We start from the raw sequence: 14,094 nt of genomic DNA on the forward strand, positions 1-14,094 counted from the left end.
AACGGCCGCTCCCATTCAATTACAAGTTACCACCAGTGAGACTCTGTTAAAGCCAGGCTACAGCAGAAATTGGAACATTTTGCTGCCAGCACCCACATGCTTGAAAGCAGGGGAACGGCAGCAATGGACTTGGCCCTGGCAGGTCAAAAGCCCCCACTGTCGGTGGTTGGGCCTGATAGCCCCATGGGGGGGCCGGTTTGACTCATGATTTGCAAGTGACGCCAGGGGTGGTGGCTGAGTGGCCACCGCAAGTGACTGTAGTATGCAGAGGTCCCGATACCGGGATGATTTTGCGAGGAAACTATGTGCTCTCACTATGGCCTATTATGGGGTCCCTGTTCTGTTACATGTTGAAATTATGCAAGGGACCCCAAGCACTGCCATAAAGGTCTGGTACCACAAATCGGGAAAGGTGCCAGTGGCAGCAACCCTCCTTTCCCAGGACAAAAAGCTAGCATGTATCCTCCCAGATGGAAGGGATTTGCCATTGTTGGTTCCTAAGACTACCGTTTCTTTTCATCCGTAGGTGTCAGTAGGCTAATATGGCACAGGGACCCTCGCAGAAGACGCTTGTCGCGTAGATTGTGAAGCGTGACCCTGTATGGGTGGAGTGTGGGGACAGAGCCCCAGAAAGTAGTTTACAGGCTCTCGGCCTCACGTGGAAGGGTGCTGGCTCGGGTGGTGAATGGCCGTCGGCTGTGGCTGATTGGCCGTCGGCTGTGGCCGGTTAGCCGATTGGCCGCTGGTATAACTGCTGCGACTACGGAGGAGAGCTGAGGATAGCCGAGAACTGCCGAGGATTGCCGAGGAGCCGAGGAGAGCTGAGGAGAGCGGAAGAGAGTAGAGGAACAGAGTCGAGGAGAGTGGAGGAGAGTCGGTGGTCGGTTGGCGGAAAGGCGGACGGCAGGTCGCACGTCTGGTGGGCCCAGCCTCCAGTGAGACCGTGGTGGTATGACTCCCTTACCTATGGCTCCATGGGTGTTCCTTTTTGGCCTCACCATATCCTGCGTTCTTGTGTGGGGAGCGGGAGCAGAGACCCCGCAGGCCACCCCGCCTGAAAAATGGCACAGCGAGCACGGTCTCCCGCACGACACAGGTTTTGTCAAGTGTTCGTTTAGAGGAGAACAGAGTATGTTTCTAAGAGGGCTTTTAAAAAGTGCTAGGGATGTGTGGGGACAGAGCCTCAGAGAGCAGTTTCCAGGCTCTCGGCCTCACGTGGAAAGGTGCTGGCTCGGGTAGTAGATGGCCGTCAGCTGTAACCATTGAGCCATTGGTCATTAATATAACTGCCGCGGCTACGTTGGGGATTCGAGTCGAGGAGAGTCGTTGGTCAGTTGGCAGAAAAACGGACAGCAGGTCGCACGTCGTGTGAATCCACCCTCCAGTGAGACCATAGTGGTATGACTCCCCTATCTATGGCTCCATGGGTGTTCCTTTTTGGCCTCACCACATCCTGTGTTCTTATGTGGAATGATATCACATGAAGGATAATTAAAAGTGAGTTGGCTTATATAAGAATATATTCTGGTGACTATATTCACCAGAGTTATACCCAATGAATGGAAAATGAATTTGGAAGTTTTGAATATTGCCAGTGAAAATTAATAGTGGGATAAAATAATTCATTCTCCTACAGGAGTGTAATAAAAGGATTTGACAAATTGGCAGAAAATGCTAAAATAAAGTGATAATTTGATAAACTAGCTTAATAATAGAATGTTCTTGTCAAGTCACCAGGCAGCTAGATTAATGATCAGTTTCCAGACCTCATCTAATCTAGCCTCGCAGCATTTGGCAGGCAGTCTCATCCTTGATGGACTTTCTTCACTTGGCTTTCATGACGTCCCACTTTCTTCAGTTTCTTCCTATTTCCCTGGTGGTTTCTCTCTCTCCCTTCCTGGTTCCTCCTCACCTACTATTTCCCAGAGCACCAAGAGGAACCAGTTATGGAAATTCAGAGCTGAAGGAATCTTAAAGATCATGGGATTCAACTTCCCCATTTTATAGATTAAGGACTCAACCCAAAAGAGGGTAAATGATTAAGAAATAATTACTAATAGTATACAAAAACCATTTTTTCTTAAGATTACTTCAAAGACCTGGAAGCCAGGTTTATGATTGTTTTGAGCAGTGCCAAGAATGGGCAATTCCAGAACATGCTTTAAAAACTTGCCTTCCAGGCAAGGAGCCTGGGCTTAAAAGAGCCTGTTATGCAGGCAGCGGTACCCCCAAACACCATGACACTGCACGCTGGAAACCAAGGCCCATTCCCCAAACACCATGACACTGACATGGTGACCAGGGCCCATTCCCCAAACACCATGACACTGACATGGTGACCAGGGCCCATTCCCCAAACACCATGACACTGACATGGTGACCAGGGCCCATTCCCCAAACACCATGACACTGACATGCTGGTGACCAGGGCCCATTCCCCAAACACCATGACAGCGAAATGGTGAGCAGGGCCCATTCCCCAAACACCATGACAGCGAAATGGTGACCAGGGCCCATTCCCCAAACACCATGACACTGACATGGTGAGCAGGGCCCATTCCCCAAACACCATGACACTGACCGGTGACCAGGGCCCATTCTCCAAACACCTTTCATGGCCCAAGGGAGAGGCTGTGAGCCTATTAGTGTTTTACTCCATTGACTTGCATATGAATTGAGACAAGCTAGTTTCTAAGAGCAGCAGGGTCATTCTCAGTACAAGTTCATAAAAAAGATTGCAACCACGTAATATGTGAAAATTAAGAGGATTTTATTGACTTTTATATGTTCTTGGAGAAAACCATTCACATGTAAAAGTTTGACATTTGATATGAGATTTATTCACACTTTTACACATGAATTATTTAAGGGTCAGACATAATTTTTCATTTCAACAGGATGTTTATATGATTACAGTCACAAAATAGGCACACTCAGAAAACTAAGTGAAACAGCTATACAAAGTATGCAGGTAACGCCAATTTAAATCTGAACATGCACTACCCCCCATACATGATCGTGGAGACCTGGAGAATGTCTGAGGTCATGAGTGAGTTTCACAAAATAAAACCTTTTTCTAGTGCCTCTCATTTTGTTATAGAAAAATATTACAAATAAAAATTAGTGCTATTCATGGTGGTCATCTCACAATCACATGATACACAGGTGCAAGCCATTTCCTTTCTCATACAGAGGCATCACAACACTCTACGTGAAGACTGAATTATTGATTAAATGGACCCTGGCAGCCACTACCAGCTTAGTAATGCACATTGTTTACCATGCTGACTGATTGAAAATGAGAGTAGAATTAAAACATATTCAGGTACTGGTTATACTCATAATTGTTCCTAGTCTGAGACAAAAAAACTGCTAGAGAAACATGATAAAATCTGTATTTCTTCCTTATACAAGCAATTTGTCTAAAAATCTGTAATTATAAAACAGATTTGTTTTTTATAACGAAATGCCTAACTTTTTTCATGGATATCCAGATTCTTATTTAGAGCCTTTTCAAATTTTACTTTGAGCCCTCTTTTTCAAGAGGGTGGTTTAGTTATATTCAACAAACACAGGGGTGTTTCAAAGAGGACTACAGAGTATGGTTACAATCAGTCCAACTGTAATAGTTTTCCTTTCTTCTAATTATGTAAATTTTAAAGAAAAGAGGTCTCTCATAAGCTATATACAGCAGTTTACATTTCAGTGTTTTTCACTTGATATACAATTAAAATTAATTTATGACAAATACTTGTCACATAAATTTATGTGACAGTAGGCACATCTAAATTCTGTAGCTTTACTGGAGAGGCGAGGTCTTCAGTGGGATCATGATTCTGGATTCCATTTCCTGAATAAGTGGAACTGAAAACAAGATCAAGATTACTGTACTTGCTCTTTTCTAAACAGATTACGGTAAATATACATTAGCAAAGAGGTTGCTGAGAATGTTCAGAAGCTGTGGAGCTCGAAATCACAGAACAGAATGTTGGAATATGTAGGACTGACTTCAGGGGCAGAAACAGACATGATAATGATAGTTAGCATCCTTTTAGATGTTATTAAAACAAATTCTGTCTGCAGATGTGTTTCACTTGTAGGAAATTAGGAAAATCTGTATTATGAGAAAAATGGTGCTTTCTCAAAAGGTTCTTTGAACTAAAATTTATATAAAAACAAGTCATATTGCATTTGACTGTATTCTACACAAAGGAACAGATATACTGTACTTTAAAACTCACTGCTGAGTAAAACTAGCCTCTGAGAACTGATGAAAGTGTAAGAATAAGCAACAAAGTCACATACAATTATGACAGTTTTGAATGAAAATACCTATTTTCTAGAACAAATTACTCTTTGATTTTTCTTGGTAGTACATGGGCTTAAATGTACGTGACATGCAACATGGTTGGTATTTACTACTGTATTGGTATTGCTGGGTGATCAGCTGATTGTTTTTTTACAAAAGTACATGGGTATACACGCATGTGTAGGTATGTTGTATATACAAACTCACAGGAAGTCTAAACACATCAGCTTTCAAAATGACTTTTTAATTGCTGTATTAAATTGTAATGTTTTTGTGAGTGAACAATCCTGATGAGACAGGGAAAGCTTAGAAAAAATTTGTTATAAATTTTCAGAGAATGCAGCAATGTACAAAAGCAATGACATAAAATTTACAACATACAAGGGTTTGAAAACTGTACCAAACAACATAAATACTTGAAAGAATTAATACTCTTCTTTACTGGAATAAAGTCATGTAACTATTAAAGAAAAATTTGACTCCCTCATTCCCCACAAACTTGTAATTTACCATCTAGAGCAACATACTTTTTAAAAAACATACACATTAGCTGCACGGGGAAAGATCATAAAAGAGTAAGACAAGAATAATAAAGTATTTTATGCCTATTACAATGTTACCTCTCACTAGAACATCCATTAATACTGACTCAGCTGCTCATCTAGTTTTCTCAGAGACTACTTTGGGAATTTAGTACTAAGGTGGGATAATTGTGAGCTGGTTATGCTGAGCAAAATTGTTAGGCTCTTTGGGAGAAGCAAAACAATCCACTCTTGAAAAACAAGTAGCTTTTAAGTTTTATAGTCTAGTGGATCCCAGACATACATTTAGAAAACAAGTGCACTTCTTCAATAACACGTTAAATTCATTACCAGAAACTGCCAGACCACAGACGAGTAACATTAGATTAGATTCTGCTCCACATTTACAAAGCACTACAAAGATCCAGGTGAGAGAATGTTCAATGCAGTGGAAAACAAAGACAAGTAAAAGAAACGTCAGCCCCTACTGAGTCCCGTGGTGTCAAGAACAGAGTACATAAGAACAGAGAGGAGCCTGGGAGAACTGCTGGGAGGTGTGATTTGACCAGGTGAGTCCTGAAGGTTGAAAAGGATATCATCAGTATTTAGGAATGGAAGAGAAAGGTGCTCCGGGTGATGGGGAGAGCATGGTGAAAGCCATCAGTCCTTGGTGTCATATGGTAGAATTCACAGGTATCTCACCTGGGTGCCTTGATTTCTGAATCCCCAACTGGGCAAGACCTTTCCAACTACTCACCAGGGAGATGCTTCCTAGGTATCTCAACAGTGTCAGTGTCTGTCTCAGTCAAGACTGAAAGGTCACCCAGGGCTCCCTCCCTCAGTTCTACTTTCTGTTTTGGGATACACGTTTTCCCCTTGGGACTTCCTTCTCCCTGGGAGAAAACCTACTCTTGTAGGCCTAGCAATTTAACCATCTAAAGACAAAATTTCCCTCTAATAGTAACAGAGTATAATTTATTACATAAAGTGCTGAAGGTGCTGATAAATAGAAGGAAAAATAAACGTTTTGCTTCTTAACCCCAGAAGGAAAACACCACTGCAATTCCTGTGACAAGCACCAGTGTTGTCATTGAGGTCAGACAGATGACAGGCGCACTGTGTGCTGAGCTGCCCCTTGCACAGGCTGGGGAGGCCTTGCTAGTTTTCTTAATTAAAAACATTCTTATTGTGGTCAAATATACATAAAATTTACTATTTTAACCAATGCCATACAATTCAGTGGCATTAAGTATTTCACATTGTGCCACCATCATTGCATCTATCTCTAAAACTTTTTCATCAACTCAAATTAAAACTCTGTATCCATTGAAAAAAAAAATCCCCATATCCCCCATCCCTTGCTCACCTCTATTCTACCTTCTGTTTCTATGAAATTGCCTATTCTTAGGTCCTGTGTTTCCCGGAAAATAAGACCTAACCAGACAATGAGCTCTAATGTGTCTTTTGGAGCAAAAATTACTACAAGATCCGGTATTACATTATATTATATTATACCCGGTCTTATATATATTATAGTAAATTAAGACCCGGTATTATAGTATATTAATTATATTATATAAGACCGGGTCTTATAGTAAAATAAGACTGGGTCTTATATTAATTTTTGCTCCAAAAAACACATTAGAGCTCATTGTCCGGCTAGATCTTATTTTCGGGGAAACACGGTACCTTATATAAGTGGAATCATACAGTATTTATCATTTTGTGTCTGGCTTATTTCACTTAGCATAATGTTTTTGAGATTCATCCATGTTATATTTAGCATGTACTAGAATTTCATTCCTTACATGGCTGATTAAGATTCTAATTCTATTATATGGTACAGCTCATTTTATTTATCAGTTCACCAGTCAATGGACTCTTGGGTTGAGGAGGCTTTTAAAGATGGCAGGCACCTGAGTTTGTTCATAAACTGAGGGAAGGAGGCCCCAACGCGGTGCTGGAGCAAACGCATAAATGGAGTCAGGCCCCGAGGACAGATGGCACCAAGTGCTCGGAAAGCAGACGTGCCAAGGTCTGCGCCTGTCTCAGCTGCGGAATAGCTGCATGTTCTGCTTGGTTTATTACCAGCTACGAATCACGGTATCTCATCTGTGGTGGGTAGTTCCAAGGATTCAGAGAATGATGCGTAAAGTAACCAACAGACTAGAGGTGCCTGGCAAATACTGATTCTTTTTCTTTCTTTTGGTTTTTTCAGTGCTTAAGCATTTAATTGAAATTATAAAATGGCTGTATCTGTACATTAAATTTGTTGGAGAAGGTTACATCATTTAGAAATATTTAATAAGTTACTGATGTTAGTTATTAGAAAATACTGTACATGAATCATTTAAAATAATTTTTTAGTCCATTTTATGCTCTATGAACTTTCCATTTGCCTTAGATAAATATTGCCATCCTGATCTTTTCTACAGAAGTTTTCTCATCATTTTTATTCATTTTGCTTTAATATTAAATGCTGGTTCTTTAAGAAAATGTGGGAAAGTGAGGTAAGTTTCAGAGGCAGGCACTAGTAATCCATCTCTGCATGTCTCAGTACTTTTTTCTACAAAGGATGAAGTGGGGAGTGAACATTTGGTACACTGAGAAGACACAGGTGCTGCCACATGGCCACTCTGGGACACTGACGTACCACACTGTCCTGGCTTCTGCACCTGCGTTGTGGAGGACCCTGGTGGGCTTGTCCTGCCTCCGCTGTGAAGTCTTGAGTCGCCCTGTGGGGGCAGAGCCCCAGAAAGTAGTTTACAGGCTCTCGGCCTCACGTGGAGGAGTGCTGGCTCGGGTAGTAGATGGCCGTCAGCTGTGGCTGATTGGCCATCAGCTGTAGCCAGTTAGCCAATTAGCCGCCAATATAACTGCTGCGGCTACGGAGGGAGAAGAGGAAGGAGGAAGAACGGGGGCTAGCAAGAAGATGGCGGCTGGGCTGGCAAGTGTGGATGGAGGTTTGCGGACAGTGTGGATCCAGCCTCCAGTGAGAGTATAGTGCCGCCAGAGAGAATATAGTGGTATGACTCCCCCATCTATGGCTCCGTGGGTGTTCCTTTTTGGCCTCACCATGTCCTGCGTTATGTGGGGAGCGGGAGCAGAGACCCTGCAGGCCATCCCGCACGACAAATGGCGCAGCGAGCAGGGTCCCCCGCACGACACGCCCCATGGGCTGAACTAAGGACTCTGCCCTGCTCGCCTCGGCCTGTCTGCCATCCCAGCCTCCTTCACTGTGTCCCTACCTAGACTAGCTGTGGCACTGACGGGAAGGAGCGTATGCACGGCTTGACCTCTGCCTGGAGCTGGACACATCAATCCCTGTGCTTACTCTTGGACAGAACATGCCTGGGGGTGTGTGCAGGAGCCACGCTCAGGCCACTCCAGGCTCAGAGGAAGGGGGTGGGAAGAGGTCTGACTTTTCAGTCTATATCCTCTGGACAGAACATCCACTATTTAAAAAATAAAAAACTATGCCCTTACTTCAAACCCATAAAGGTTAAATTAGACTTAGTATAATTTTAAAAGGCAGAGACACAGGACACATTTCTTAAAGATTTGTTTCCTACAACTGATACTTAGGTCAGTTGGCAGCTAGTGAGAAAACCCGAGGTCAATGCTGCCCTCTCTTCCTTTGTAGCTCTATCCTTTGGTGCAGGGTCTTCAACCTCTGCCTCAGAAGACACAGGCACCACATGCCAGGGAAGCCCTGTGTGTGCAGCTGATGTGAGCAGCTGGTCCAAGCAGTGAGTGGTGGGGGGGTCTCCTCCCCACACCTTGAAGGTTTGGGGTGCTGTGTTCCAGCAATACAACGTAAAAACTACTTTTCTTGTGTCAAACTTACCCAGATTTAGATCCCTGGCAGATATTCTACCACTCAGCCAGTCTGAACTATTTGTAGTTTTCTGAGCACTTTTTTGTAATTTCCCTTGTCTCCATTACTGTTCCAGGCTTTCCTTCCCACCTTTACGTGTCAATCCCATCTACATCCTGACGTCTCGCCAATATTCCACTTTTTATTGATTTCCCCCCAATATAGGTAACTTTATATCCCTTTATGTTTTAGGAGTACCCTGAATATAACTCCCTGTGTACTGATCACACACTGCCTCGTGGCATGCCATTCATGTTTGCTCTATCCCTCATTAGACAGATCACCTTATCTTTGTAACCCTGACAGGCTGACATGCCAGGCAGACAGGGTGTGGTGCTTGGTGGGACCAAACAAGTCAGACTAACACCTTAGTTAACTGAGATGGTCTGGAAATAAGTTATGCTTTTTAAACTCTAATAACCATTTACAAATGTGCCCATAATGTTCAGGCAGTATTTACATCAAGCTGTTACTGAGACCCAGTTCCTGTTCTAGCAGGGAGAGAAAAACAAATAGCCACAGCTGTGACAACTTGGCTCAGGAGAGTGACATTCATTGGGCGGGAGGGGGACCATCTGAGTCAGGCCTGAAGGACACCAGAGATGGAAAATGCAGGAGAAGGACCATTGGGACCATGGAACTAGACCCAAGCAGCCAACAAGTTCATATACAGGGAGCTGTCTCTCAGGGTAAAATGCAGGACTGTCTCTGAGGGAACAATGGGAAGCACCTAGAAAGGGAGGTTAGGGACCACTCTGCGAAAGGCACTCAGTAGCTTTAGCATCTTCCCTCTCCCATGGCTGTTAACTTCACCTCTTTCATTTCTTTCACCATCATCCCCACTTGGATGATCAGCTTACCATGTTCCACTAGTCTATGGACTTTTGCTACTGATCTCCCGTTCTAGACAGTCCAGTACTTTCATCTGTGACGTTTGAATTTGCAACAGTGTTTAAGATTACTGACTTGAGACACATTTTACTGTATAGTACAACTTTCGTGATGAACCGTGAAATTCCAGTAACGCAAAAATGAAGGACAAATATAAATACCCCAAAGATGATGCACCATATATAACTGCCCAATCTGAGAGAAGAATCCTCCAACAGCTTCATTATTGTCCTGTCTGAAGCGAACTGCACGAGCCCTGTAAGAAAAAAAAAAGTTCAGATATAGAATTAGGTATGTTAAAAAGAATCAGAAAACTTCCTCCATACTGAGCAAGTTTTTGAGAATATGACTAATCGTTTTTTAATTATCAGATGCAATCATTATTTGAATGTATGTAAAATGTAAATGGACCTTTCTGTAGCTATGCCAGCCATTTCTATGAGAAGTAGACAGTGATCAGTGACTATTAAAATAAAAACTTGAGGATACAGGGTTGCAATGCTGATTCTTCACATAAAATCAAGAAAACTGGGAGACGACAAAACCAGTGAACTTAAAATTGCTTTTCCAAGAACATGCTGTGAGAAAGTGAGGGAACCTGGATACGAGGATACCCAAGATGTGACAGGGAAACAGGGACCACCCCTCGAGAATGAGGTTTAAGAGATGAAGGCAGCACACCTTCAAAGCAGCCACAGTGACATCTGAGAAACACACAAGCTCTCTGAACTACAAAGGGATCTTTGTAACCTCTTGTGAAACAGAGGCATCAAAGTGGAGCTTTTTGGCAATACATCATCACTACCAAACTGAAGCTGCCTTTTTTTTCTTACCAGAGCAAACCATTAGGAAAATGAATATCAAATGACATTCATTCATTATGTACTGTGGGTAGAAGAAAGTGTGTATACATGTTGTGTCTACGTGTATAACATGAAATTGTGATTAAATTGCTTAAAAATTGGTATTTGTCTTAAACTTTTCTTTTTAAGACTTCCTGTTGCAAACGGTATCAGCTCTTCAATTTGGACACCTTCTTTCATATTTGTTCCAGGTACTTTATATTTAGTGATGCATCTGAAACCCTAAAAATGTTTAAAATGTTTATCTTCCTGAAAGCAGTTCTCTATAATCTAAGTTGAAAAAATCTGTATCATCGCTGCCCAGGCTTTGGCCTGAAGTCTGTCACATCAGGGTCCGAGTTGACAGTACTTTGGAAGATGAATTCATTTTAACTCATTTAAAATTAAGAGCTGGGGCGGCCCGGTGGCTCAGGAGGGGTCGGAGCGTCGTGCTCCTAACGCCGAAGGCTGCTGGTTCAATCCCTACATTGGCCAGTGAACTGCACCCTCTACAGCTAAGACTGTGAGAGCCTGGAGCTGGGCTGCCACAAAATAAATAAATAAATAAATAAGAGCTGGAGCATATGAATGAGCATACCAATCTACTAGTGTCTATAAACTCTACTCTCTAGGGACAAGATGTCCGAGTGTCCGAGTCTCCAGTGCATTCTCTTCCTGGAGGTGATCTTCACAGCAACTGAATCAGAATGTCTCCCAGGTCCCCTGGGTGAGAGTGATTAAGCCATTTCCCTAAGGCCACTCTGCACACCTTGTCCCAGCTTCAGGCTCCCAGTCAGGATTTTTTCTGGGCAAGGAGGGATCTTTTGCTATTGTCCGCATAGGTCACCCCCAAATTGTATTAAATTCCTTAACCTTTGCATTTGTAATTAAATGATCAATATCATCACAAAAATTACAAATCTGATTGGTAAATTACTGAAATTAAGCAAATCACATTAACGTGCATTATAATTCTACTCAGAAGGAAAAAACCTCTTTCACTGATAGTGACAAATATCAGGATTATTCATTTCATTCTGAATTTTTCTAATTCAGTTACAGTAGGCAAAGAAAACATACTTGCCTTATCAGGTAGTAATCAGAAGCATGTACTGAAGAGATCACCATCTTACAATAGTTACCTATGCGCCAAAATATAAATTCAATGCTGAATTGACTTTCTAATTTTTAAAATAACTGAAGAATAACCTCCTCATGGATTCCATGGTGGGCAACTTTTAATTCGTAACATGCAAAAATAGAACTACCTAGTGATCCTACTCTATGGGCAACTAAATTATATATGTAAGCCCTCTCCTTAATAAGATATACCTATAATAGGAGTGTATGAAAGCAGAGTTTGCAACCCCAAAATATGCCTTTTGGGACATCATTTTAAGCGGGTTATTTTTAAGAAATGAAAGGCTCAGGAGAAACCTTTGACCTTCCCCCTCCCTAACTGCCTAAAGGAATTTAGACAGAGGACCTGCTCCAGGAATGGAGCTCTCATCACAGATAACTACGGTGTTTCCCCGAAAATAATACCTAACCGGAAAATAAGCCCTAGCATGATTTTTCAGGATGACATCCCCTGACAATAAGCCTTAATGCGTCTTTTGGAGTAAAAATTAACATAAGACCCGGTCTTATTTTCATGGAAACATGGTATAGTGCAATACGATCTGCGATAGATGGGGAGGAACCTAGCAAGGCCCATCTGTTTAAAGCCCTCTGTGTCCCTCGGTAAAGATGGCCCAGCAAACATTTACCAAACATTTGTTTTCATCTCCATGGGAATTGCCTTCCTGCCCTTTGAAATCCCAAACCACATTCCTCCTTCTCCCTGGCTCAAGATGGCAGAGAAGCCTTAACTGCCTAATCTGTCCTCGGGTCTCATATTCTTATGGACCCCCCTAGGTACAAACATACATAATAAATTTGGTCATTTTTTCTTGTTAATTAGATTATGAGTGCAGCCAGAACTTATAAGGGTAAGAGGAAAATGATTTTTCCTCCCCCATATATACAATCAAATATCTATTTATTAGTTTTCAAATTAAAAGAAACTCTAGCTTGCATTGTTTCGCCTTTGATGACCCAAGAAAAACTTAATTAGAAACAAAGATCACAGGACCATTTTTTTGGAGCTAGACCAATCTTAAAAATTATCTAGTCCAATGCAAGAAATTTCGCAACAGAAAAAAGAACATACGTAATGTAAGATGAAAGTAAGTAAAAGTCACAGTTTCTTACTTAAAGATAAAGAAGCGAAGGGTCAACAGCTGACTAATGGGCGATAATGTATTCTTGTATCTCTCTTAATTATTGAGGCTTTATATTATTATATCTTGTTTGTCTTTTCTCTTATTACGTCAGGATTTCCAAAAACAACATAAAACTCTAATGGTGAAAGTTGGTAGTATTGTTTTAATGGTAATGAGCATGGTTCCTGTGTTTCATCATTAAGTTTAATGCTGTTAAAATGGAGATGAATAGTTTTATCATTTACATCAGGGCCAGCAAACTACAGCCCTTGGACTAAATCCCACCCTCTGAAATTAGTTTTTATGGTGCAGGGTCTAGGAATAGTTTTTACGTTTTTAAATGCTTGAAGAAAAATCAAATCAAAAGAATAGGTTCATGACACATGAAAATTATGAAATTCAAATTTCAGCGTCCATAAATCAATTTTTGTTGGGACATAGTCACACTTACTCATTTACAAATTGCCCATGGTTGCTTTCGCACTGAAACAGCAGAGTTAAGTAACTGTGACCAAGACAGGAGAGTCCACAAAGCCTACAGTATTTACTATCTGGTCCTTTACAGAAAAGTCTGCCAACCCCCGATTTAAATAAAATATTCTGTATTCCTAATTTTAAGGTGTTTAATTAGGAATTATTATCTCTAATAAATCTGGTGTCAATCCTTACCAAATGCCTTCTGAACATACATTAAGATGATTTTTTTTGTTTAATTAAGAAATATTTCAACCATTCCAATCACCTAGGTTTTAAAACATTAATACTTTACGTTTTATTATATTTGCTTCAGATCTTTTCAAAAGGAGATGAACACTGCAGCTTCCTTTGTATTCCTCCTCACGCCAGTCCTCTTCATCCTTCCCCCATCAGTTAACTCTTTGGAAGTAGTTACCTCTCTTTTGAAGATAAGAGTCTTCCTCCATGGTTTTATATTTCTACTTCATATGTATGTATCCATAAACAAGTTATATCTTTTTATATAGCTCTTGTTAAATAGCTTGCCTATATAACTCTGTTGTTATATCTTTCTAAACATTTACATAAAAGGCATCATGCTGTACATATTTATTGTTCGTTAATTGACTCTTAGCTTGGTGTTTTCAAGGTTTATCCATTAATAGGAACAGACCAGATTTACTTTAACCGCTGTGTTAGCTTCCACTGCATGAATATACTATAATCTTTTCCACTAAGGCATACAGATTGTTTACTATTTTGGCAACTGCGATTGACCTGTTTTTTCCCTCATGTAGCCACTCGTTCCTGCCACCCATTCAACATTTCCTGATCACCGATGGTGTACCAGGCCTGGTACAGTTGTAGAACTGGAAAGCGAAGATTCTGCTGGGGGTGATAAATGCTTTAACAAAGGCATGAGGGAACGTGCCAG

General features: G+C 41.4%; 1 protein-coding gene across 1 annotated transcript in view; it reads right to left on the bottom strand.

The window, feature by feature from the left end:
* Positions 1 to 2,746: 2,746 nt before the first annotated feature.
* NIPSNAP2 (nipsnap homolog 2) overlaps positions 2,747 to 14,094 on the bottom strand; it is a 31,074-nt gene continuing 19,726 nt past the window's right edge. Inside the window, exons 8-10 of the mRNA XM_074329195.1 lie at positions 9,690 to 9,854; positions 7,484 to 7,565; positions 2,747 to 3,901 (exon numbers count right to left, since the gene is read on the bottom strand). Coding sequence (XP_074185296.1) covers positions 3,800 to 3,901; positions 7,484 to 7,565; positions 9,690 to 9,854 — 349 coding nt within the window. The 3' untranslated portion in view covers positions 2,747 to 3,799. The remainder of the gene's footprint in view (positions 3,902 to 7,483; positions 7,566 to 9,689; positions 9,855 to 14,094) is intronic.

The sequence above is a fragment of the Rhinolophus sinicus genome, linkage group LG03 (assembly GCF_036562045.2).
Source record: "Rhinolophus sinicus isolate RSC01 linkage group LG03, ASM3656204v1, whole genome shotgun sequence".
NCBI classification, from domain to species: domain Eukaryota; kingdom Metazoa; phylum Chordata; class Mammalia; order Chiroptera; family Rhinolophidae; genus Rhinolophus; species Rhinolophus sinicus.